The sequence below is a fragment of the Oryx dammah genome, unplaced genomic scaffold (assembly GCF_014754425.2).
Source record: "Oryx dammah isolate SB20612 unplaced genomic scaffold, SCBI_Odam_1.1 HiC_scaffold_23, whole genome shotgun sequence".
Taxonomy (NCBI): Eukaryota; Metazoa; Chordata; class Mammalia; order Artiodactyla; family Bovidae; genus Oryx; species Oryx dammah.
Window position 1 is genome coordinate 55,513,475 of NW_024070207.1, and position 24,458 is coordinate 55,537,932.

General features: G+C 46.6%; 1 protein-coding gene across 1 annotated transcript; it reads left to right on the plus strand.

The window, feature by feature from the left end:
- Positions 1-1,288: 1,288 nt before the first annotated feature.
- On the plus strand, positions 1,289-15,849 carry GABRQ (gamma-aminobutyric acid type A receptor subunit theta). Its single transcript, XM_040265501.1, has 9 exons — positions 1,289-1,437; positions 3,398-3,486; positions 8,403-8,470; positions 9,798-10,018; positions 11,191-11,273; positions 11,746-11,883; positions 12,427-12,579; positions 14,144-14,381; positions 15,042-15,849. The coding sequence occupies exons 1-9, from the start codon at positions 1,289-1,291 to the stop codon at positions 15,847-15,849; spliced, it is 1,947 nt and encodes a 648-aa protein (XP_040121435.1).
- The last annotated feature ends 8,609 nt before the right edge of the window (positions 15,850-24,458 follow it).

The window sequence follows — 24,458 nt, forward strand, 5'->3', positions numbered from 1 at the left end:
GTGGGAGAAAAAAAAAGAAAGCTCCATCTCTGTATGAATGTTCTAGCTAACCATGCTGCTGCTGCTGCTAAGTCGCTGCAGTCGTGTCCGACTCTGTGCGACCCCATAGACGGCAGCCCACCAGGCTCCTCTGTCCCTGGGATCCTCCAGGCAAGAACACTGGAGTGGGTTGCCATTTCCTTCTCCTAGCTAACCATGAGTGAACCATGAGTGAATCCATATTCATTGCAACCCTTCTCAATGGCATGCCTTAGGAATTGCCCGCCTGGTACACGGCTCTGAAGGACGTCTTTCTGAACTTGTTTTTTCAAGGATCTGAGATTGAAAGGACAGAGGGGATTGGGATGGAAGAATTTTCTTATCCTCTGAGAGCCTTTTGTTTCATAGGAGAGTGGCCCTCTAGTCAAAATTCCTGGCTTTTCCACCTGATGGCCCCCAAATGCAGGAGCATCAGAGTCGCCGGCTCTCCAAGGATTAATCCCTTGAAACACTGGTCCTTACCTCCTTCCCCTTCCCCGATGCCGGCCATGGCTCTGGGACCGTCACACCTCAGTGCGATCCCAGTCGGTGAACACTTCCAGTTCCCGATCTCTGTCCTGGGGACCCAGAAGTGTGCAGCCCTGTCAGAAGGTACATTCAGACAGAGCAAATTCCTTCACCACGAAAAACAAAACTCTTGGGCACACGGTCTTTCAAAAGACACGCACTTTTTTTTTTTTTTTTTTTTTTTGCCGAGAGAAAACACGACCCATCGGGTGCCTGGCTGAGGACGCGCATTCAGCCCTCCGGCAGCGACGCTCCTCCCCTCCCCCGGGCCGGCCCCGCCCCTGTCTGTGACTGGCGGGGGCGAGACTGCGGAGGCCTGAAGGGGCGGGGGGCCGGGCGGTGCGCCGGCTGAGGGCGGAGGCTGGAGCGCGCGCCTTTTTTGTGCGGCTTCTGGCACCTGCTGGATTGGTTCGACCAGCGCGACCGTCGGAGTGGGCGGAGCCAGCGGACGCCGGGCTGGGTGCCCAGTCACAGCCTGGAGCGGCCGCAGACGGAGCGCACCTTGCAGCCGCCGGGCGCGTCCTAAGGCTCCGGGTCGGACACTAGCCTGGCTTCTGTTCTCCAGTCCGACTCCTGCGCCCCCTGCTCCCTAAACTCTCGCTGCAGTCTCCTTAGAGGCGACTCCTCGCCACCCCCCAGCTCCCTCTCGCCCCGCACTGTCCTCGCTCGCTCGGTCCCATTCCCCGGCGGCGGCGGCGAACCGCAGCCTCTCGCGCCCTCCAAAGCCCCGGAGTGCGCAGCCATGAGCATCCGAGGGATGCTGCGAGCCGCTGTGCTTCTGCTGCTCATCAGAACCTGGCTCGCGGAGGGCAGCGACCTCAGTTCCACCCCGAAATTCCACTTAGAGCTCTCCTCCACCGTGCCCGAAGTCGTCCTGAACCTCTTCGACTGGTAAGCGGGAGCCGCCAGGTGGGGCATGGCGGCGACAGGAGAGGACCGGCGGCAGCCTCGGACCTCTTGGACGGAGCGGGCTGGGGAAGACTTGGACCCGGGCTCGCCGATCCCTGGCGCGCCGGCCCAGCCTCAAGATCCCTGGAGGGTGGTGGGCTGAGAGTAGGGGCGACGGTTTGAGATAGAGCCCTGGTGCTTCAGCCCACCTGTTAACTGCAGCCCCGGGGGCTTGTGGGGAAGGATGCCCTCCCCCCAAGATCTGCCATCCATACCCAGGGACCAAAGCCCCTGTCAGCTTTTCCCAGTCACACCTTTTGGCACTTGTAGGATTGAGGGTGGGAGTACAGGGTGATGGGAAATTCACAAAACTGTGGAGACACCTGTTTGAGTCTGGATTTTTTTCTCTATTCCCTGAGGCGCGTGCGTGTATTCGTATGTGTTGAGCAGTGAGGGACCTTTTCCGATGCCGCAGACAGAAATTATTGACTCAGCCTCATCTGAGCCCAGACAGTGCGATCGGTGGCTGTATAACATATAACCGTGTGGCCTGAGATGGGTGCAGTTTTGTAGTGACTCCAATTAAACATTTGAAGATTTGGTGTTTGATTTCAAGTTTGTTTGGGTCTGCAAATATCTGAAGAGATGTTAAACAGTCAGCCTTTACGTGGAGATCACATGAAAATGTGTGTTTGTGATGGCCACAGATCCTGAGCACTGGCATATGGGTAGTGCGTGTGGTCCTTAACACACAGAAATGCATTGCTTTAATTTGGAAACCATTCATGTGCACACTTTGAAATTTTCTCATTAAAGATAATTGAGATTTTTTAAAAGATAATTGAGAATAATTTTTCAAATGGCAAACCAGAAAAGAACATGTATGAGGAAAAAGGGGAGGGGGATAGTTGGGCAAGGTTCCAGCAGAAAGCTCTGCAATGTCCTCAACCCAAGATACCAGATTGCGCTAGTGAACACACACACACACACACACACACACACACACACGAGATCTGCAGGGGCTGACGTTCCATAGTCACTGCGTGAAAGATACTAAGAGTTATAGTGATGTCAGGGCCTATTCTCATTCACAAGCCCCCTTTGGGGGAAAAGAAGCCCCAGTGAAGGTCTATGTGAATTGAAAGGGCGCATCAGAGATTTCTGGAAAGGCCAGCTCTCTGGGTCCATTTACATGTGCTCACCCAAAACACGTCTAGGCTGGAAACACACGCTTAGCCAAAGAGATGCCTGCTCCAAAAATGCATGTGTTTTTGAGGATGACTCTGAAACCCAAGGATCAGAAATGGTTTGATTGACGAGGCTCATAAATCTCTGCTACATGAGCAAGGCTCTCTCTGTGCCATATGTCACATGCCAAGTCTTGAAAACAGAAGTGCGCAAGAACAAGATTCACATAGACGTGATAGCAAATTGCCAGCCCCAGCCCAGGTAGGGGAAATGTGGGGGAGATGGAGGATGCAGGCTGGTGGGCTCAGCTCATGGAGGTACTGAGGGGGTAAGGTGCATCCAGGCCGATGGTAAGGTGGGGCTCCTTAGGGGGCTTGAGGTAATATGTTTCTATGAGCGCTCATGCCTGCCCACACCCTCTCCTCTCCACTTCCCCTACAGTTCCCCCCCAAGCCCCCAATTCTGCCTGGTAACAAAAAGCCAGTCTTTATGCCCCACCCTTTGGATTAAGGCTGTGGAGGGGGAGGGGGAAAAAAGAGTCTGCGTCACTGCTGCGCTTCTGGCTGACTCACTGGAGGAAGGAAAGGGAGCGGGGAGACATGTGTACATGTATGATGCACGTGTCTGCATCAGTGACTGCACGTGTCTACGTGTGTGCGGGCGGAGAGAAGGCCCCGGCGAGTTGATGCCAGGGGTGCTGTTTGCTGTTTGTTTTCTGAGAAGTGATGCAGCATTCACTGATGACCAATACCTACCAATGACTTCTCTGTTCCAGCAAAAATTGTGCAAATGAAGCTACAGTTCACAAGATTTTGGACAGGGTGCTGTCGAACTATGATGGCCGTCTGAGGCCCAATTTTGGAGGTAAGACACGTCCAGGTACTAGAGCTGAGACACAGCAAACCAGCTCCACCCAGTGAGCTGCCCGGGGGCACTCCTCTGGACTGGGCCCTTCTACCTCTGCAGACCCCCCTTCCTGACCCTCCAGAGACCCCAGCAGAGCATTCCCAGGCCCCAAGTCCTGGGCCTGTGGCTCTTCTGCCGGTATTTCTCCCACTTCTATGCCCCCTCCACACTCCCGTACATCGGCCTAAGCCTGAAGCACATTGCCTGGGCCGCAGAAGCACTCGTCACCCCAGGTGTGCTTGTCTGGCTGGAGTTCTCTGCTCCATCTGTGGGGAGGACACACGTTCCACTTGTGCACACATTCTTTGAACCCTGGGCCCTTACCCCCATTCAGCTAGTTGAAAACTAAGGGCATGGTCTTCTCTGCCTAGTTTACTTTGTACATCCGGGTCCCAGGTTCTGCTGCCTCTGCTCACCCTCCCCAAGCCTTCAGCTCCCACCAAGTTCAGTTTATTGCACACACTGCAGTCAGCGTGGGACTTCATATGAATCCCACCTGATTACGTTAGGAACTTCTGATAGCTTTATGTGCTAAGTAAAATCTATAGGCCTCAGATCTCAAGCACAGAGATGAGAAATGACAAAGAAACTGAAGTAACAAACTCCAGGAAACCAATACATCAATTTCTCCTGTTGTTGCCTAGCCCCTTACCCCACCCCACCCTGGCCCCCGCTTTGGAAAGGGAGATGGGCCATCTCACAGCACAAAATGACAGGAACCTACCTGGACCGCACGGAATAGGAATAGCATTCTCTGGCTGAGCGACACCCAGGAAACCTAGACCAAGGAGAGACAAGAGGAGGGGTGCCTTAAACAGACATTAGTCACATTTTGGCTCAGAGGAAACCAGGAAAGAGCTAAAAAGCAAGGTGGCTAAGTCAGAGCAAGCACTTCCCTTCCTGCAGGTGGTAGAACTAGACACCCACTCTAAAGGGTTAATGGATGCTAATGTTCACATTAGCACATTTGTATGAATAGAGGTCTTCTGAATACACAATGCCTCCGCCTTCAAGGGCACACAGCTGTTAGCAATTGCCTTTGTGGTAGACCACTAAGGGCTCTGTGATCTGCCTAGGAGCTACCTTGAAGACCTGTTGGTTTCCCCGCGTCCTGAGGTTTGGGGGTGGGGCACTTGACTGGTATCCTCTTTGCTGCTTTGCTTCCTTCAAGTGTGAGGGCAGAAGGCGGTGCAGCCCTCGGATCCAAGGTGAGTGTACACTAGGGACTGGGAAGTTGGAGTGGACAGGACAGAAGGCAAGTGCTAGGGCACAGCCAGCACCCCACGGAACCAGTTGCACCAAGCAACGAATGTCAGGTGTCAAGGGTGTAGCTGTTGCATTTTTTTTTCCTCCATTCGTCATTCTCATGTTTTTCAGCAAAGGCTGACCAGCAGCCATTCGAGTACATCAAGCACATTTTCCCCACTGCTTCAGGTTGCCATCTCTGCAGGCACACAGGGCCAGGGGGAGGGAACAGAGGAAACAGAGCAAGGGGCAACCTCTGGGGGTTGTCAGGTGCTCCTGACCCACAGATCTTCAAGGCACCTCACTGCCATATTTTGAACTAACCTGAATTTGTTTACACCTGATGTCTAACCTCCTGGATTACACTAAGCTTCATGGACATGCAGACCTGGGGAGTCTGATAGCAGCTCGGCCCCCAGTTTGGCCAAAGAGTAGGTGAAGGTGGGAGGACAAGGACAAAGCAGAACCTTCTAGCATTTAGACAGAGGGAGGCACTACAGGCTCCAAGTCTGGGGCTCTTTTATGGGAGGGAGGGGGCAATCATGGGAGAGCAAGGCCAGGGGGTTTAGGGATGGGGGTAACCCAGCACTCCTACTGTACACAGAGTCAGATTCTGAAGTCAAATAGAGTTTCAGGTCTTCGCACACCGGCACACATGCACAGATGTGACCCAACTGTGGTTAGCTTCAAATGGGAGATGTTACTTCCTTGAGAAGAGAAGGAGGATGAAGAGGAGGCATAGGAGGGGCCAGGGAAAGTTAACAAAGCTGCTTCTTTCTGAGCAAGAGAAGTGGGACTCCATAGTGCTGCAGAAGCAGGTCCCTAACAGCTTCGCTTAGCCTGTCACTTGGCATGACATAGGTGTGGAGCAAAGGATAAATGGACCACCTTCATCACTCCTTCAGTTATCTCCTCTTCCTCTGGTACTCTGATGGATGCTAGGGAAGAAGTAGAGTTGGGGTTGCAAAGTTTCCAAGAGGGACAGAAGTGGTTACCCCCTCCCACTTTTTCTGCCTTCTTGAGTCCATCAGGAGGGACAGCAAAGGGATATGAGACTGAGACCATCACCCCAAAGATAGCATTTAGACACCTTATCTGGAAGCTTCTTGTTCCCCTCTGTTATGCTTGTAGGGGTGTGGTATCTTAGTTAAGCTCTCATTATGACCACAGCTAGCACATAAGGTGTTCCCTCTATGTGGGTAAATTAAAAAAAAAAAAAAAGATCTCAGGCCCCCTTCCTTCAGGTCGCACTCCTGGGCCAGGACTCATGGCTTGCTGAGGGGAATGTGGACTGCACATTTCCATTTGCCCCTTTAACTCGGGGCCTTTGGACAAAGCAGAGACCTGGCACTTTAGGGTTCAGATCCCCAGGGTTCTGCTATAAAGGATGGGATTGCCTGAGTGATACAGAATGGTCCAGGATTACAGGTTTGACGCTAGAGTGAGCTAGCCAAGGGGATGGCTGCCCTGCCCTTCTGGGGCTTGTTGCCTGCCTAACACAGCTTTCATCCTCCTCTAAAGGCATGCAGAGAGCCTGAAAAGCTATAATAAAGAAAAACTGCCTTTCTAGAAACCCTTATCACTACAAGCACTTTGCCAGGAATCATTCACAATAGCCCTGAATGCTGGAGCTGGTTATGCCCTCACACGGAGTCTCATTTACTTCTCAGATGCCATTCATACATGGATTCCCAGTAGCACTTTCTAGATTAGTTTCTAGGCAGTCAGCCTGCAGTGAAGCCAGCAGGCTGAATTGGAAGCCTCATGCCTGTTTCCATAACAGCAGTGTGATATAATACACATAGAATAATGGTTCAGCTGTGGGGCTGGGTGGAGGGAGTCCTGAGTCAATGAGGAAACAATAAAAATGTTTTTTTCTACAGTACTTCATAGTTATGACATATTTGCACATTTATTATCGCATTGGAATGGGCAGTGCTAACACCTAGTCCTGAAAAAGAAAGCCAGGAGGAAGAAACAAAAACACACACATGCATAGATTCAATCACAGTTACATATTAATACACACAAACACCCTCACATATGTACTCATTCACATGAACACACTCAAAATCACTCATTCACTCACACATAGACATATATTCACACATGGTTTAACATTCACATATATGAAGACACTCACATTCACACGTGCTCACACACACAAACATGTCCAAATTTTTACCAACTCACAAACACATTCACACATGAACATGCTCACACATTCACTCATAGGCGTATAGTGACACACTAACATAGATGAATATGCTCATGGGTTCACTTGCACATCAACATAGTTGCACATTCACTCACACATAAACACAGTCACAAACACACATTCAATGATACTCACTTGGACATGTTCAAATGTTTTCTCAAGCACATCAACATGCATACATAAACTCACACTCATAAGTGTGATGAGTGTGAGTGTAGAAGCATCATCACTTATCACACTTTTCACTTGCATATGAACAAAGTCATATGCACAAATGTATTCACATATACACACAATGAGCATGCTCACTCACACATACAGTCACGTACTCATAAGTTCACTTACATTCCCAAACACAACTTTTCACATGCAAACATGATCATGCATTCACTCACACATGGACATGCTCACAAATATATTAACAAGTGAACAGGCTCACACAAACAACCTACATAGTCACTCCCACATGATATATGCAAATACACGCATGTGCTCACACATTCATTCACCCAGAAATGTGCTCACACATTCGCTCACACACAAACATGCTCACAAACAACATTCATGAATTCACTCACACATGAATATATTCATGCATTAACATGCACATGTATACAAACACACCTACAAGTTAACTCACACACAAGCTCACAAACACACCCATGTTCACACATTGCCTTGTGCATTAACAAGCTCACATACATTCACAGTCACACATTCTCTCATACATGAACACACAAACATTCATTTGCACAGGAATATACTTATAATTCACTCCCATACAACATTCCTACATACATGCACATGTTCACATATTTATTCACACACAACATATTCAAGTATAGAAATACACTCATGCATTTTTCTCACACACAGGCATGCTCACATATACTCAAGTGCACACTGGCACATTCACCTGCACATGAATACATGCACAGATTTACTCATGTCTGTGAACATGATCACATCCACTCATGCACACAGCTCACACATTCATTCTTCATTCACACAAAGACACACATTCACTCACACATAGACACATTCACATGAACTCACACAAATATGCTCATGCACAGCATATATCTTGTTTTGGGTCTCGTTGTTCTTGAGTTTTTATCCAGAAAACATTTAGAAAAAGAGTGCTTCATCACCTTATTGTTTCTTTATTTTGGCCTGACCCTTTCTTTTCAGCATACTGTGAGCCAGGCCCTTCTCTAAGTGCTTGGCTTGCATTAATTAACTATGAGTTAAGTACTATCATTATCCCCATTCTGAGGGAACTGAGGCTCAGAGAGGTTAGGTAACTTTTTCAATGTCACACAGCTAGTAAGTGCCAAAATGATGTTCAAACTCAGGCAGTTTTTTACCCTTTTTCCTACCCTGAATGTAATAGTGTCTTCCTGTATTGTAGGCTCCCCTGTGCCAGTGGGAGTGTCTATCTATGTCTCCAGTATTGAACAGATCTCAGAAGTGACTATGGTAAGTGTGTCAGCTCCAGCCTTGGGGCAGGGGACCAGGTACATGAGACAAGGAGCAGGGTCATAAACGAACTCCTGTTATGACCTGCAGCAGAGCCCACATGGAGGAACATGATAGGTTTCAGAAACTACAACCACCTGAAATGAAAAATAAATCCAGATATATTATAGATCTAAAAGTGAAAGATCTATGAAGCTTTTAAAATATAAGATATTGTTTTAGTGTCTTTGAGATAGGTAAGGAGTTTTTTTAAAAAGACACAGAAAACACAGATTATAAAAATAAATACTGGTAACTTCAACTATATTAATATTCTCTTTAGCCAAAACTTTTGGCACTTCAGCTTTGTAAAAGAAAGAAACAAAACCAGTATGAAAAGTTTGAAAGGAAAAGTCAGATTGGACTATGATATTTGCAACACAAATGACTGGTATTGAAAAATACACGTAATTCCTGTCACTTAATAAGGATATTTTAAAACAATGGAAAAATGATCAGAAAAATGCAAACAGGAACTTCACTTTTGTGAAGAAATCCAAGTAGCAGATAAACTTATGAAATGATATTTGACTTTATTATTAATCAGTGAAATGCAAAATAAGACCACAGTGAGAACCCATTACATACCTGCTGTACCAGCAAAAAGTCAAAAGTCAGACAAAACCAATATTGGCAAGGCAGCAGCACTGGGAACTCTCATCTGCACTTAGTGGGAATATAAACTGGAACTTTGGCTTCATGGTTCTTACTTCATTGTGATTTTGGTATGTATGGTGTCATCACATAGTAATATACATAGTATATTTATATAAGGCAATATTATCCAGCAATACAAGTGAACAAATTTTAACTATCAACGTCAAGCTGAACAAACACACAGGCACAATGTTGCGTGAAAGAAGCAAGCTATGAACACAGTGTGATTTCTTTCAGAAAAAAATTTTTAAGTAAGTCCAAGTAAGCAATACATGTCTTAGAAAAGCATAAGCAATAAAACTTAGGAAAACATGGAGAAAAAATGTAAAAAGCAAAATTATTACCATTAAAAGTTAAGATAATGCATTACTGCTGGGAGATGTGGGAAATATGATCTGCAGGGGATACACTGAAGCTTGAAAGTTATTGGGAACATTGTATTTCTTAACCTGAATTTTAATTATATGGAGCTCATTTTATTATCCCTAACATTGAACATTCTTACATGTTTCATTACTTGTCTATATTTAAGATAAATTTCATATACCTGCATGCACACACACACACAAACTCAGAGGACCAAAAGCTGAACAACCCCACTTACAACTAGGATTTAACTTTCTCTCCTCAGGACTATACCATTACGATGTTTTTTCATCAGACCTGGAAAGATCCACGTTTAGCATATCATGAGACCAACCTGAACTTGACCCTGGACTACCGGCTGTTTGAGAAGTTGTGGGTCCCTGACTGCTACTTTCTAAATAGCAAGGAGGCTTTTGTTCATGATGCAACTGTGGAAAACCGCGTGTTTCAGCTTCACCCAGATGGAACCGTGCGGTATGGCATCCGGTGAGTTCCCCAGCGACCTGGGGATCCCCCTGGCAGGACTGATCTCTGCCTTTGGTCATATATTATGCAGCATCCAGGGGGCCCAGGGGGGTGCAGTTGTGCATCTACTGCCTATGGCTTTGTACAAACAGAATGTATGCACACTGGAATGTCCCGCTGGTCTATTTGTAACATAATAGATGGTCACCAAAGCCCTCCTCACAGCCTCATCTCTTACAAACCATGTTGTAAGACAAGTGTAAGAGATAAATTTATCTCAGAAAACTTCTACAACAGGTAGCTACTAGGGTATAGCTCTTTCACACACATACACACACACACCACCTACTGTACAAAATGGAAATCACTTTAAGAGTTGAAAGAAACAAGCGTGGCAGCTGGGAAGAGCAGGACAAAGAGGAGTCCAGAGGCTCCCAGCTGGGGCTGCAGAAAGCTTTTGTAAATCCTATTCCCAACTGGTCCTTTCTCCCATGGCCCCAGGTCTTCCAAGATCCCTCCTCAGATTCTTCTATAGGACTTCCCACATGGCAACTGAAGCCTCATTCCATAGCTAACCTCAGAGATATTAATCCCTCCTGCCCATTTACACTCACTGGCATTTGCTGAGCCTTAGGACACTCATAAGCAGATGCACAGAGATGGATGTGCTGCAGGGGCAGTTCTCATAGCCAAAGGTGTGTCTGGGTCGCTGCTCACATCAGTGTGTGCACACCACATACGTCAGGTCTAGCACTTCAGCTGCTTCAGTGTCGTGGTTTCCTCCTAACAGGCTTGCTGCTTCTTCAGCAAGAAAGTCCCCTTTCCGACTCTGCATTCAGTTTCCTCCAGGGTCCTTCCCATTTTGACACCCCAAGGTTTTCAGACATGCCATACATCTGTTCCCATCTCTATTAGTCCTATACCACTTTTTGGTTTCTTTGTTACATACAGATTTCCTATCTCCTCCTTACACAACTCATCTTTACTGTAACTCATCTTTCCTCTGGAGGGAAGGAAGGGAGGGGAAGAGAAAGAAGGAAACAAGAAAGGAAGAGGAGTACCCAGCTTTAATGTAGGCAGTGTGGGCCAGTCCTTGGGTTACCTCTCCCCACTCCACCCCTGCAGTTTTCTCAGGAACGGTTACTTGCCTGGGCTGGCCTCACTTTCTTCTTCCTTTTGCTTTTCCTTTGCAGGCTCACCACCACAGCAGCTTGTTCCATGAATCTGGAAAAATTCCCTCTGGACAAGCAGACCTGCAAGCTGGAGGTGGAGAGCTGTACGTTTGTCTCCCATGGCCCCTTCTTCCCTTCCTGGGTGCGGGGCCATGAGGAAAGCAAAGGTGCACTTGACAGTGAGAGGGACTGCATATGTCCCCGACTCCCTCCCCACCTTTTCTCTCCTAGGTAGATAGATAGAGAGACAGATGGACAGACAGACAGGGGTGTGTATACATATATATGGCATCTGGGAGAAGGTGGCCTTCAGGATGGAAATAGGCCCATATGGGAATGTGCCGTGCTCTGGGGAATTTGTGCATAAGCTCACGGCACATCTGTCTACTCTGCTTTTCTTCCTGGATAAGAAACTCCAGACTGAAAGTTCTCTTTTCATGTGTCCCGCTGCCCCAGGGTCAAACCCACAAAACTGCAAACTGCAGGGTCCACCTATCCTTTGGTTTTCACAAACTCCTCTGGTATGAAAGCCACCTGTGTCTGCTTCCTTTGACTCTGCTCGCTTCACCCCTGTAGATGGCTACACAGTAGACGACATCCTGCTCTACTGGGAAGGCAGTGGGAATGCCGTCCAGGGGACGGAGAAGCTTCACATCCCTCAGTTCAGCTTCCTGGGAAAGACGATCAGTACCAAAGAGGTGTTTTTCTACACAGGTGGGTCTGACCCCCTCCTTCTCTCTTGTCTCTTGTCTCTTTTGTTATGCTAGGGAACTCCTGGTGACCTCTGCCTTTGACCTCTAGAATCTCTTCTGCCTTCTTTCCTATTCTCTTCTTATTCTGGACACCTTGCAAAGCCCCCTTCAGGAAGTCCCAGAGGCTTACCTTCTGCCAGTGAGGAAATAAGTGCAGCAGCACTTAGCTGGGTTTGACACTCCACAGGCCTCCTTTCAGGGCCAGCTGCTCCCTCTGTGGCACCTTTGAAATATCTCCTCTGTCTCCCATTTCAACTTCAGTTGACCTGGAGCAACTGAGGAAGGAAGGAAGAGATAGCAGACTTGCTGAGCCACATGGGCCTACTAATATGTGCCGTTGTCACTGGCCTTAAGGCAGCAAAAGGGGTCAGGTCTGCAGACTTCCCAGGCTGGGATAGTAGAGGCTGAAGTGGCCATTGGTTTCCCCTCAACCATCCTGTAACCATTTTCACCCTGAAAATCCCCTCAGCCCTGCCACCCTAATATCAGTCTGTCCCCTGGCCAGGTTCCTATGTGCGCCTGATCCTGAGGTTCCTAGTCAAAAGGGAAGTCACCAGTTACCTTGTGCAGATCTATTGGCCCAGCGTCCTCACCACTGTTGTTTCTTGGATATCATTTTGGATGAACTATGAATCTTCTGCAGCCAGGGTGACAGTCGGTAAGTCCTGTCCCCATCTCAGGGAAGAACTTGGCTCATCTTGCTCAGAAAAACAGTTGAGAGTAAGGAGCAGTGTGTGACTGCACAGGCAAGGGAACAAGATGGGGCCTGACTAACAGGCATTTGTACAGGTGCCCAGCCCACCACCAGCAGAGAGACCAACATTGGAGACAGATGCAAAAAGACATCTAAGTTGGTATCTTGATATGTTGGGTCCAAACTATCAGAATTTCTCTTTGCTAGATACATAAATGAATGGATAAGTCACAAATTTACATTAGAAATGGAATACAATAAACACTGATTAAGAAGCCTATCAAAATGCCTGTGAAGCAGCAGAGGCCTTCTAGATGAACTGCCCTTGACAAATGTCTAATAAAAGGCTGAGAGACACACAGTCAGAATCCAGAAGAAGAAATGACCTGGGTCTTCTTGGTTATAACTGCAGTAGGAAAGTACTGCTCAACCTGGGTTTTGAAGACTTCCAGGAGGCAGAGACATTAGTCTCATTATTCCCTGAAAGAAGAAGTAGCTTGTTTACAGATAAAGGGTAAATTGCAGGGTACTAAGGGCTTCCCTGGTAGCTCAGTTGGTAAAGAATCTTCCTGCAATACAGGAGACCCCAGTTTGATTCCTAGGTCGGGAAGATCCTCTGGAGAAGGGATAGACTACCCACTCCAGTATTCTTGGGCTTCCTTTGTGGCTCAGCTGGTGAAGAATCTGCCTGCAATGTGGAAGACCTGGGTTTGATCCCTGGGTTGGGAAGATCCCCTGGAGAAGGGAAAGGCTACCCACTCCAGTATTCTGGTCTGGAAAATACCACAGACTGTATAATCCATGGAGTTGCAAAGAGTCGGGCATGACTGAGCAACTTTCACACTTTCACCCGGGGCACAAACTGGGGAAGTGGGGAGAGTATCAGGAAGAAAGCTGACTTGGGAATAACTTCAAATTCCACTTTAAGCAGTTGGAACTTCATGTCTAAACAACGGGGAGTATCGAAGACTTCTGAGCAGTACCAAGGAGGGGCCTAAGCTCCCAAATATATTTGGTCCCACTCTTCAGAATGCCTGTCTATCCCACACTCTGGTCTGCTTTCTCCTTCACCATCTTTGGGGCAGACTTTTTAGCCTTCTTCTTTAGGAGCACACAGTACGCTAAACCTTTATATTTGTGCAATATTTTAGTGCTCACCAAACCTTCTGAGGGATGGATCACAAGAAAGCCTATATACTAGGAGGCAAAAAAGGGAAGGAGCATCATAGGGTAAAATGGGGCTAGATGTGTGACTCACTATAAACCATGGCTGGAGATTCTTGACTTGACCCTAAGAACAATAGTCACTGAACTGTTGAACTACAGGTTGGGCCTAAAGATGGGGGTGAAGAAGCTAAAAGGGCACTTGAGCCAAGGTCCTAAGCCAGGAAAGCTAAAGACCTTTTGCTAAGGGCCCTCTTGACCTCAGAGATGGCCTTTGCTCCCTTCCAGTGGGATGTGGGGCTGATGGCTTGTGCAAGAACTTCAGCCTCCTGAGGGGACTAACTGTGTGCTGTGTTGTTTATAGGTTTGACTTCAATGCTTATCCTGAACTCCATCAACTCACATCTGCGGGATAAATTCCCCCAATTTTCCTGTATCAAGGCCATCGACATCTATATGGTCGTATGCTTCTTCTTCGTGTTCTTGTCCTTGGTAGAGTATGTCTACATCAACTACCTTTTCTACAACCGAAGAGGATCCCGGCATTCTCAGAGGCAACTCAGAAGAGCCCTAAGAGTCATGGAGCGCTACCGCTACCAAGAGGCAGAGCAGGTTTGGCTTTTTGAATGACAATCCACTTTCCTTGAGCACCTCTTAAACCTAAGATTAGCACTTGAACCTTTTGAATTTCTTAGCTCCTTTCATCTTCACACAACATACACACACACACACACACACACCAGATAAGACAGAAGTAGAACAATTTATCATCACTCCTTTATAGGTTGAGTCATTTTCCAAGGTCACAAGGCTAACAAGTGGCAGAGATAGACTTCCCCAGACCTTTGGGCTTCAGATCTGGTCTACTCAGCATGCTTCAAAGGGTAGGCCATGGAGCCAGAAGGAAAGGGGAACACAGGGAAGCTGCAAGGAAGAGACACCAGAGAGGCTGACCTACCTCTCCTTCCTTTGCTCTTCTGACTCCAAAGCCATGCTGAGTGGCAGTGTGTTAGTGTCCCTGCTTCACAGGGAGCCCACCCCCACCTGCCTGAGAAGGTCTTGCCTCTGCCCACTACACAGCACTCCAGAGTGGGCAGCATAAGTCCTGGATGCTAACAGCCTTGTATATGCTAACAGCCTCTTGGTCCTGTTCCTCAGCACCATGTGCACAAGAGACGCCGGGAAGAAGAGGCAGTTTACCCAGTGGACGAGCCCATCAATCGTGCTGACGAGGAAAGTCCTTCCTCTCCTCCCTCCCCAACAGTGGTTGTTCATACAGCATTCAATGACCAGGTTCACCTAGAAGATGAAACTGACTCTCCCCCCTCCAGCCCATGGTGGGCCGGCCTAGCAAGCCCAGAAAGTCTTGGCTCTTTGGCCTCCCTCACAAAGGAAGCACCACTGGCCTCCTCAGAAAGCCTCAGTTCACTGTCCTCTCTCTCTGATGGGGCCTCGCTGGCCACCACAGGAAGTCTGAGTGATCTCCCGTCCACCTCAGAGCAGGTGGTGCATGATGACGGCAATCGAGTTAATGGTATTGATGTTGATAACAGTGTTGTTCCCACCAAAATCTGCAACCGTGCTGAGGCCCATGGCTGTGCTGAGACCCATGACCCAGAAGAAGACCCTGAAGAGAGCTCTGACTCCGATGAGAGTGAAGACAATGGCCCCAGCAAGAAGCGTCTGCTTGTCCATGGCCAGAGGCGTGTGCAAGAAGCAACCTATGAGCTTCAGGAGATCTGTAACACCCTTCGTGATATCCATAGCTTACCCGATGATGTCAGAGTTGAGAGCGGCTACCTTGACCTTGAGGAGCAACTCAAGCGTAAAGTTGACAGTACCCGAAGCCTCCATAGTGATGATTTTATGGACTTTGATGGAGACAAGGAGAGCAACTCAGAGTCTGATGATAGTTCCCCCCCAAGCCCTGGCTGCTCCTTCAGTAAAGGGTTCTCCTCCGATCTCTTTCACCCTGACTACATCCCTAAGGTTGACCGATGCTCCCGGCTCCTCTTCCCTCTTGCCTTCGTGGTGTTCAACATTGTGTACTGGGTGTATCATATCTATTAGTTCCCTAGTGTCCCCAAGTGGCAGGGACACTGTGCTGTGCTCCTTTCGTAGTTCCTTTTTGTTCCATTTTGCCTTCTTTTCTGTCTTCATTTTACTTTATAGTTATTGGGCACTTGAGTCCATTCCACCTTTTTCTTAATAAACATGACGTGGGGAGTAGTTGAAAAGGATGTATTCTGGCCAGAAGGGAAGGGATTGAGGAAGAGTTCGAGGTAAAGAACATACTGAATTTCCTTTCCTTCTGAAGACTATCACATTGTCAATGACTTCTAACACCTAATTAAGACAGAAAGGCCACCTGGAAATGTTTACAGGGCAGAGAGGAGCCAAATTGGAGGACAGGAAGGATCCAAACCCTGTGTACAAAAACATTTCTGGGGACTTTTCTATCCCACTGATGTGTTGAATTTTCTTTTTCATTAGTTTTTTCTTCTGTTTCCCGCCCCCCTTCCTAGTGATTATGGTCCTTGCTCACCCTCTGCTTAGGGTTTCATAAGAGAAAGCCAAATTGGGTTGTAGAAGGGCTAGCCATCTCTTGCAAGTGCGGGAGGTGGCTCTAGGGAACTTGGGAATTCTGAAAGTGCCTTTTCCCCACTATTTTTTCTGTTGCATTTTGAGTGTAGTGTTCTGGTGCAGGGTGGGTGGGTAGGGGTGCTGAGTGAGATATCAGGATAAGTGAGAGAGCATGCTTCCAGCAGGAGCTTGCAGAGCATGATGATGCTGGTTTGGAGATCACTCAGATTGAGCCAGCATCTTTGGAGGGATTGAAACTTCTCTTGTGTATGTTTCTGCTTCAAAATGCTTGTTGATAGGGCCTTAGTACATCTGTCTGGTCAGATGCTGAGTTGATCATCACTAGACACAGTGCAAGAACTTGGTGAATGAAGACTAGGGTTAGGAAAGTTCACCATCTAATCTAGAATAGCAGATGAACAACTGTTGTGAGTCTAGATAATAATTCTTTCTGTTTGTCTAGTGCATAGTAAGTGTCAACAAGCTCACCCACACATCACATTGCTGAACCCTCACAAGAGTCCTGTCAGTCAGGGAAGGCAAAGCACATTGTCTCCAGTGTTCTGAGCGGGAAAAATGGAATTTATGTACCATGCTTGAGGGCATGCATCCAATGAGGGGTGGAGTCATCCCACTTGCTCTTCCTTCTTCTTGTCCTCTTAACTCTGTCAGCTGAGGCTCTCCCCTCTTGCCCCTCTCTTTTACAAAACGGTGTGTTCCGTCAGGTTCTGCTTACATGCCGGGCATCAGACCTCGTTCTACAGCACCTGGAGCTGCAGAAAGAAGCCAGTGACCAGCCAATAGGTGTGAATTGAGCACACTGAACATGGGCACTGCCTACCCAGGGGGCTCCTAAGGGAAGAAGGCAGTAGGCTGCAGGCCAACTTGCCAAGCAGCTCCACTTCATTGATGCAGGAGGTGGGGGAGTAAGACTGGTGAAACATTCAGCTGATGTCCCTCCTTCCTATGTAGGCAGCCTCTCCTGCAGCCCCTCAGCCACTTACATGTTAACCGTGTTCCTATATTTGTGTTTCTGTGTATACCTGGGTGTGTGTCTGCATCAGTTTAGTTCTGCATGCACATACAATCACTTGAGAAGCTGTATAGTTCTATGTACATCAGTGTAAGTCTATATTGGTATGTGTAAGATTGTATATATAACATGTAGATGCAAATGTGTATGCACCCCTTTGAAAGAGTATGTAAACTTATGACTTATGTATGTGTATTTATAAGCTATGTTTATTTATCTGAAATGGGTGTGAAAGGAAATACACCTGAAAGCATATATATTCCCTGTAGCTGGCCCTTCTAGAACCACCAGAATTCTCTTGGTCTTTTCCCACATCAGGGGTGGGGGTGGAGTGGTGTATCTGACCAGGCTACTTAACTGAATGTTTCTTTCCAATTCCCTTGTCCCAGGGAGCAGGGTCTCCTGGTTCCCATCCACTTCTGTCTCCTGGATGGAAGAAGCAGAAAATGTGAATGTAGTCTCAGGAAGTGATCATTTAGTGCCTTGAGGTAGGAAGTGCTCAGCAGTCTGTACATATATACACAGATAATGCACAAACACAACCACACACATGTATGTTCACATGCAGCATCACACGTTTACCCTCATATCTGCATACAGACACACACACACACACACACACACACACACACACACACACACATCTTGTGAGACAGCTAAAAACAAGAAAGATGCTGCCGGAATGTTTAAGATAGCCTTTTTCTTTTTGGACACCCCTCACAGAGAGGTAGGGGGATGAGCGGTGACCTCACATCAGAAGCTCCCACCATGGCTATTTGAAAGGCTTGCTTTCTGGGGCTTAAACATTGGTTGATTGATTTCGACTTGGGTTTCCAGTACCCAGGAGTGCCTTTGAGCCCTGCAGGAGGCGAGCAGTTCATTTGGGATGGGAGATCATACAGATAGATTAGATCAGTGAGGACAAAAAAAGAGAAGGATTTAAGACGTATCTGCAGAAATGCTCAGGAAGACTTCAGAGCAAGGGCAGAGAGCCCAGTTGTAAATATCTCCATAGATCCATGTACTTTATAGATCTTAGATCTTATTATACTTTAAGAAAGAATACTTGGCCCTAGTGTGCTGCAATGAGAGCAGTTGAACTACTGTGACTCACAGTGTGAGAGTATGTGTCCAGGTGAAGCGGAGGTTTGGCAATGACGTCTCTCCAGAAACTTGAACGTTTGAGTTTGCCATCGACTTGGTTGTTTTAGCCTGTGCATTGCCAGATCTCCCCTTGTCTCCTTCTGTCCATGTTCTATCCTCAGCATTGTAATTGAGCCCCACCCTTCGCTGCCTCCAGCTGGCTGCCTACATCCCCTCCCAATTCCTCACCTCACACCAAGTAACTCTGGAAGTCAGGGCATCTGGCAGGGTGCTCCTGGGGCTCAGCCCACGGAGGCTTTCTCACCCTAGCCAATCACAGAGTGTTGTGGCGATAGAGAATTTGGAGCTTGGGCAGAGGGAAGGGTCTAGCTTAGTCTGGGATGGAGCAGCCCTGACTTGACTCTACTTCCCTTCACTTTCTCTTCCCTTTAACTTTCCCCTTAAAACCCCTTCTCCATCACTACCACGGGAAGGAGACTCCTGTGCCTTTAAGGTGTCAGTTTGTTGTGGGGATATGTGACATGATTCCCACCAAGTTCTTTCCCATTCCATCTGCCACTGTGGAACACCTTTTCAGAGATAACAATCGATCTCTGTTATCTTACTGGAGCTTGTCAAATGTATTCTTACAATCCATGTCATCTTGTTAATAGCAAGGCTGTGAAGTCTTTGCATATTTAGAGCTGAGTTTTGCTGAGACTGTGGCCATTCCTAACGGGGTTTCCTTATTCTGTACATAAAAGAGCTAACCCTTTGAGCTATTAAATAATGAATACATTTACTAAGCTATCCACCTGCATGGTACCCTGCTGTGGTGATGAGCACTAAAGGAAATTGTGACTTGTCCCACTGAAAGTGCAGTGTGTTTGTGTTTGTTGTATCATGTCCTGTGATCAATATGAAATCTCTGTTATCAATGTTGGGTTTTCAGGGTAGGGAGGGGGGAGGGTGTTACAGTGTCTCCCTGATGTACTTTAATTATGAAATACCCCCAGTTGGTCAGGGTCACCTCTATTGACTCAACATGCGTAAGACTTTGCATCCACTATCTTGCCGGGTTGCGTCCCCGGCATCAGCAGTCATCAGCAGAACTGAATTCTTCAGAGGGCAGCCAAAGTAGTGCCATTCTGGAAGCAGACGAAATACGGCAAAGCCACATACATGCAGGTCTTCAGGAGTGGTACCAAGCCCACGCAGTGAAAACCAAGAAAGGAAGAGGACCACGAGCCATGTGTCCTGGATGGTCTGACTGGAAAAAGGGCCCAAAGCAGCAGAGATCACTCAAGATGACCTGGTTCCCTCTTCGTCCTCATAACGCACACTTTTGCATGAAAGAAACCTTGACCAGTCCTCACTTTTAAAAAGGAAAATATGAAGAAACATAAAATTTCATGTTTCTGAAAATATACTGAAATAAAAGTTTGTAAATAGCCAAAAGGAGGAAATAAATATATATAATTGCAAATATGCTTATGAGTCATTGTGTTTCCTGTTTGTTATGTTGGGAGGGACCTCCGTCTGGGTCCAGGAAACCTCTGCCTTCCATTCATCACCTTTGCCTCCCCACAGCTTTGCATATCCACCTCCTCATCCCCCAGGACATCTGAATCCACGGTTTTCAAGAGGAGGGAAAATAGTGATGTCACAGTTGAAATTTGTTTATGCTCTTGCACAACTCATTCTAATCATTTAAAACAAAAATTTAAAAACATGGCAAGTCATTGTGGTGTCAAATACAATGTGAACACATTTCTATTGCAGGGGGGTTTTATAAAGAACACTTAAAAAACAACAACAACAACAACAACAAAAAAAAACCATCTCCTTTGCCAATGTAGATGTGCAGAATAAAAAAGCAAGAAAGCCCTGCCCTGTCAGGGTGGGAAGAAGGGTGTGGTCAGGTTTTGAAAAGTCTGCATAGTCACGTGAAAACATCCTGCCAATTCTGCTGAAGCTCATCACTATGGCCCACATTTGTCAGTGTGGCCACTACCAAACACCTTTTGATGAAAACCTCGGAGTTGCAATAGGAACAGTAACCTAATCTCTCTCCTCTGTGATCCTTTGTGACCCAATGCAGAATAGGACAGCTGTGCATTCACACCTAACAGGTGTGATCTGCCCAAGGGGCTGGGAGCTGGTGTTGTCATAGGTACACATAGAAAGAGAAAATGCAGTTGGGGGTGGAAGGGTAGCTTTCACAATATGTCTGGGGCTTGCCCTTAGCTTCCGAGTTCTTCTCTGCTGGCTAATTTCTTGCCAACAACTCAGGTTCTGAAAGTGACCTATGGCCCCAGTAGAGTTGTGGTCCTTGAATGGTCCTATTATCACTTGCTGCCCACTAACTATACCACTACTTTAAGGGACATGGGGTAAGAGAAGGGGGATGTGGTCTCCCTCCTCACTTACATCTTCCCTAACTCTCAGGGTGAAAGATCCTTGCCACAACCTCTCCAGGCTTTCAGAAAGGTCTCTTTCCAGGCTCCCATGATGGCTCAGCTTCCTCTGAGCCCTGGAAGGGTCTCCCAGGGGCCCCTTGGTGCTGCCACGATGCCACTTCTCCCATCCAGGTCTCTCCCAATCTCTCTTCTTCATCAGACTCTCAAGGGAATTAGTAAGGTATACAGAACTGAGGCAAGATTATTTTATTTTTTAACAAACATAAGCACATTTTTTATACTGATATGTTTAAAAATAATAGGGAAAATGGGAAAAAAAGAAAGTGAGGATTAGAAAACAAGTTATGGGGGATAAGGGCCTATTCCTCATGGGACTCAAACAAGTTTTTGTCCAATTCAGGAACTGTACGGTGAGCAAGAGCCACAGTTTGAACATAAATTCTTTAAACAGCCAGGCTAAGACTTGGTGCAATAGAATGCTGTCCTGCATCCTTGACTTTAGCTCTCTCAATTTCAGTTACAAATCAGTTTCTTAGAGAGTTTCCCTTTAATATCACGTTCTTTTCCAATGAGTAGAAAACATTCTACTCCATAACACCACCAGATAATGGCTGGTCATATAATCCCAATTTATTATAGGAAAATCAATAATTTGGAGAGGTTAGGTGGATGCCGCTGTGGTAACAATCCCAAAATCCCACTGACATTTCTTTCTCATACTGTGTGTCCATTGCAGGTCATCAGAGTAGTTTCTGCTTATCACAGCCACTGAGGGACAAGCTGACAGAGGCTTCAATGACATGTGCCTCTCTAATGTTTGTAGCAAGGGGAAGGGAAGGGGGTTGGTCCCCACACTAGTGATTCAGTGTTGCACTTGGAAAGGACACACAGCACTCACACTCACAATTCATTAGCAAGAATGTGTATGCTGACCCAACTATAAGGAGCCAGGCTGTTCAGTTTGGTATATATCCAAAGGAGGTGAACCATATATCACTGAGTAGTACTAACAACCATTGGGACTTTACCTTGATCTTCACACAGATATTGCTTCCTCTTCTTCCTTCTCATCTTTAACCTTGACACAGGAGACAGCAACATACGTTAAAATTCCAAAATGCTGCCATTCATCAGTGAGAGTTCCTGCCATTGTTAAAGGAGGGTTCTTTGGCCTCTGGAGGAAGCTGCACCTTCTCTATGGATAGGACTCCAATTTGTCCTTCCAGCTACTCTGGGCCAATCACCTGTCATCTGAGGTAGTTGCCACTGGCTGAAGTAAGACCTTCATAGTATGTGGGTGTAGGCAGAGTGTCCAGAAGGAGCTTCAGGTAGGCAGACATTCCTCTCAGTCCTTTTCCTCAGGAACAGGGAAGACATCCCCTTTGCTGTTTCAAATGGGTTGCACTACCAAAATTCCAGAAGTCATGGTGGCTAACAGCCAAAACTTATCCCCTAGCTGTCACCAGGTTCACCACTGAGGATTTATACTCAATGCTAGCTACAAGGAGAGATTAACTGCACCCAGGATGCTAAAACCAAAACTGAGGAGCAAGTAAACTCCACCATAGCTGAGTCCTCAACAAAGTAGACTAGAGCTAAAGGTGAGTGGCTTCAGTCTTCAGTGAAATCCCTGACAAAACTACAAGTAAACTTCTTTTGGAATCTCAGAATTTCTGAATTATTCTGAGAGTCCTATCAAGAGTGAGGACTGTCGAAATGGACTCTGTGGAGCAGAGATAGTGGTAGACCTAGATCTGAGCTAGCAACTCCTCATGGGTGAATGCAATGGCCAAAATGTATTCCTTCTTCCTGTAGGGTCCCTCAGCTAATGGCCTTGTGGTCTTATTTATGTGAGACTCCATACTCACTCCAAGACTAAGACTGCCAACATGTAGCCTTTCCACCCAAGAGCTTCAAATCACATTTTGACGGTTGAAGGACTTCGTTAAGACACATTATGACATCCTACCGAGACTGGTGGTAGCTCATGTGCCAGAGGGGGAGGCCCTTCCACTGGCATCTCTGGAAGTTCTGTGATCACAGTGGTATCAATCCATGATTCCTGCCCTCTCCCCATTTAGAGTACCCTTGACTCGGAAAAGAGAGAGGCCGCTCTGTTGCTCCATTAAGTAGTGAGGATCTACAGAAAGGGTTTTATGCAAGACAGGAGGATCTGAAGAACACCTTCACCAGAGCAAAAATGGAGAGAGGCCAAGGCCTCCAAGTCCTTCTGGCTAGCAAGAGTTCTCACTCATGTGGGAAGAGAGGTATGATATTGTCCCCATCACATGTCAACAACCTGGGTCCAGCTCCAAGTCAGTAAAAGATATGTATGTTTGTTCAAGCTGTCGGTAGTCAGCCCAATATCCCTTTGTTTTGAGCATCTGGAATCTTACTGTCAAGTCATACATGTATGAGTGGGTCAAGACCCACTCTCCAGAGCTCCAGAGATAGCAAAAAGACTGGTACAATGGGAGGCAGAATAAACAAATCATTGGCCCAAATAGCTTTCTCCCAAGCCACTGCTAAGTTCCTGCTCTTTGAAAACAAAAGCCTATGAAGGTAGCAAGACTATCAGTGCTGGAAAAAGGGGTCAGGAGGAGCTACCATTTCCTCTCCTCCCTCCCATAATTCATGTCATCTCAGTTCTTTCTGTTGCTGCCTTATTTTCTAGTGTTAAATTTCTTTGCATTCTTTGGATAAACCGTGTCACCAGCAGTTAAACATGTTTGTCTCTTTATAACTAATAATTAAAAAATAAAACAAAATATCCTTGAACCATAGAATCTCCCCCAAATGACATTTTATCTCTCTCATCCTCTTTATAGCTTTCTCAAAAATAATTTTTAGGCTTTGAATTTCCAGTTCTGCATGTAAGAAAATTAGAAGTTGCCACTCCTTCCAATGGTGCAAAGGAACCATTTTGAAATACAACAAAGCATGCTATACTTCTCAAAAAGTCCTAGCCTCAGAAGAAACTAGTTAACCAGAGCCTAACCTACTATTGTTTTATCAACGTGTAACTGACTACAGGGAAGGAAAATACCCAACTCAAGTCAGTTGTAGCCTTTTGTGTGGAAGTAGAGAAATAACTCCAGCTCAGTATAGTCATCCCATGGCAAGCAAGGTGTGGAGGCAGAGAAAATGAGAAATATTGATACTTGTGAAGTTCACGGTTCAGAGACATAGGCTCACTAAAAGACTGAGACCTAACACAGGACTACAGAAAACTTCCCCTCCGCTGGCATCTTACCACCACATTAAAGGCGATTTACAGCAGTTCCTTTTATCCAGTAATTGTGTCCAGTTATCAAGAAAAAGTTAGAAGGCATATGAAAAGGTTAAAACACAATTTAAAGGGGAAAAGCAAACATCATAATCAGACCTGGCAGGAATGTTAGGATGATTAACATGTAATGGCTCTAATGGATAGAGTAGACAGTATGCAAGACATCATATGGGCAATGTAAGAAGAGAGATGGGAATCCTAGGAAAGAACCTGAAATAAATGCTCAGTCATCAAAAACGCTAACAGAAATGAAAATGTATTTGCTAGGTTT

Coding starts and splice junctions, on each gene's coding strand:
- GABRQ (XM_040265501.1), top strand. CDS start 1,289: ATGAGCATCCGAGGGATGCTGCGAGCCGCTGTGCTTCTGCTGCTCATC. Junction 3,487..8,402: donor TCTGAGGCCCAATTTTGGAG/GTAAGACACGTC, acceptor CCTGTATTGTAG/GCTCCCCTGTGCCAGTGGGA. Junction 11,274..11,745: donor CAAGCTGGAGGTGGAGAGCT/GTACGTTTGTCT, acceptor TCACCCCTGTAG/ATGGCTACACAGTAGACGAC.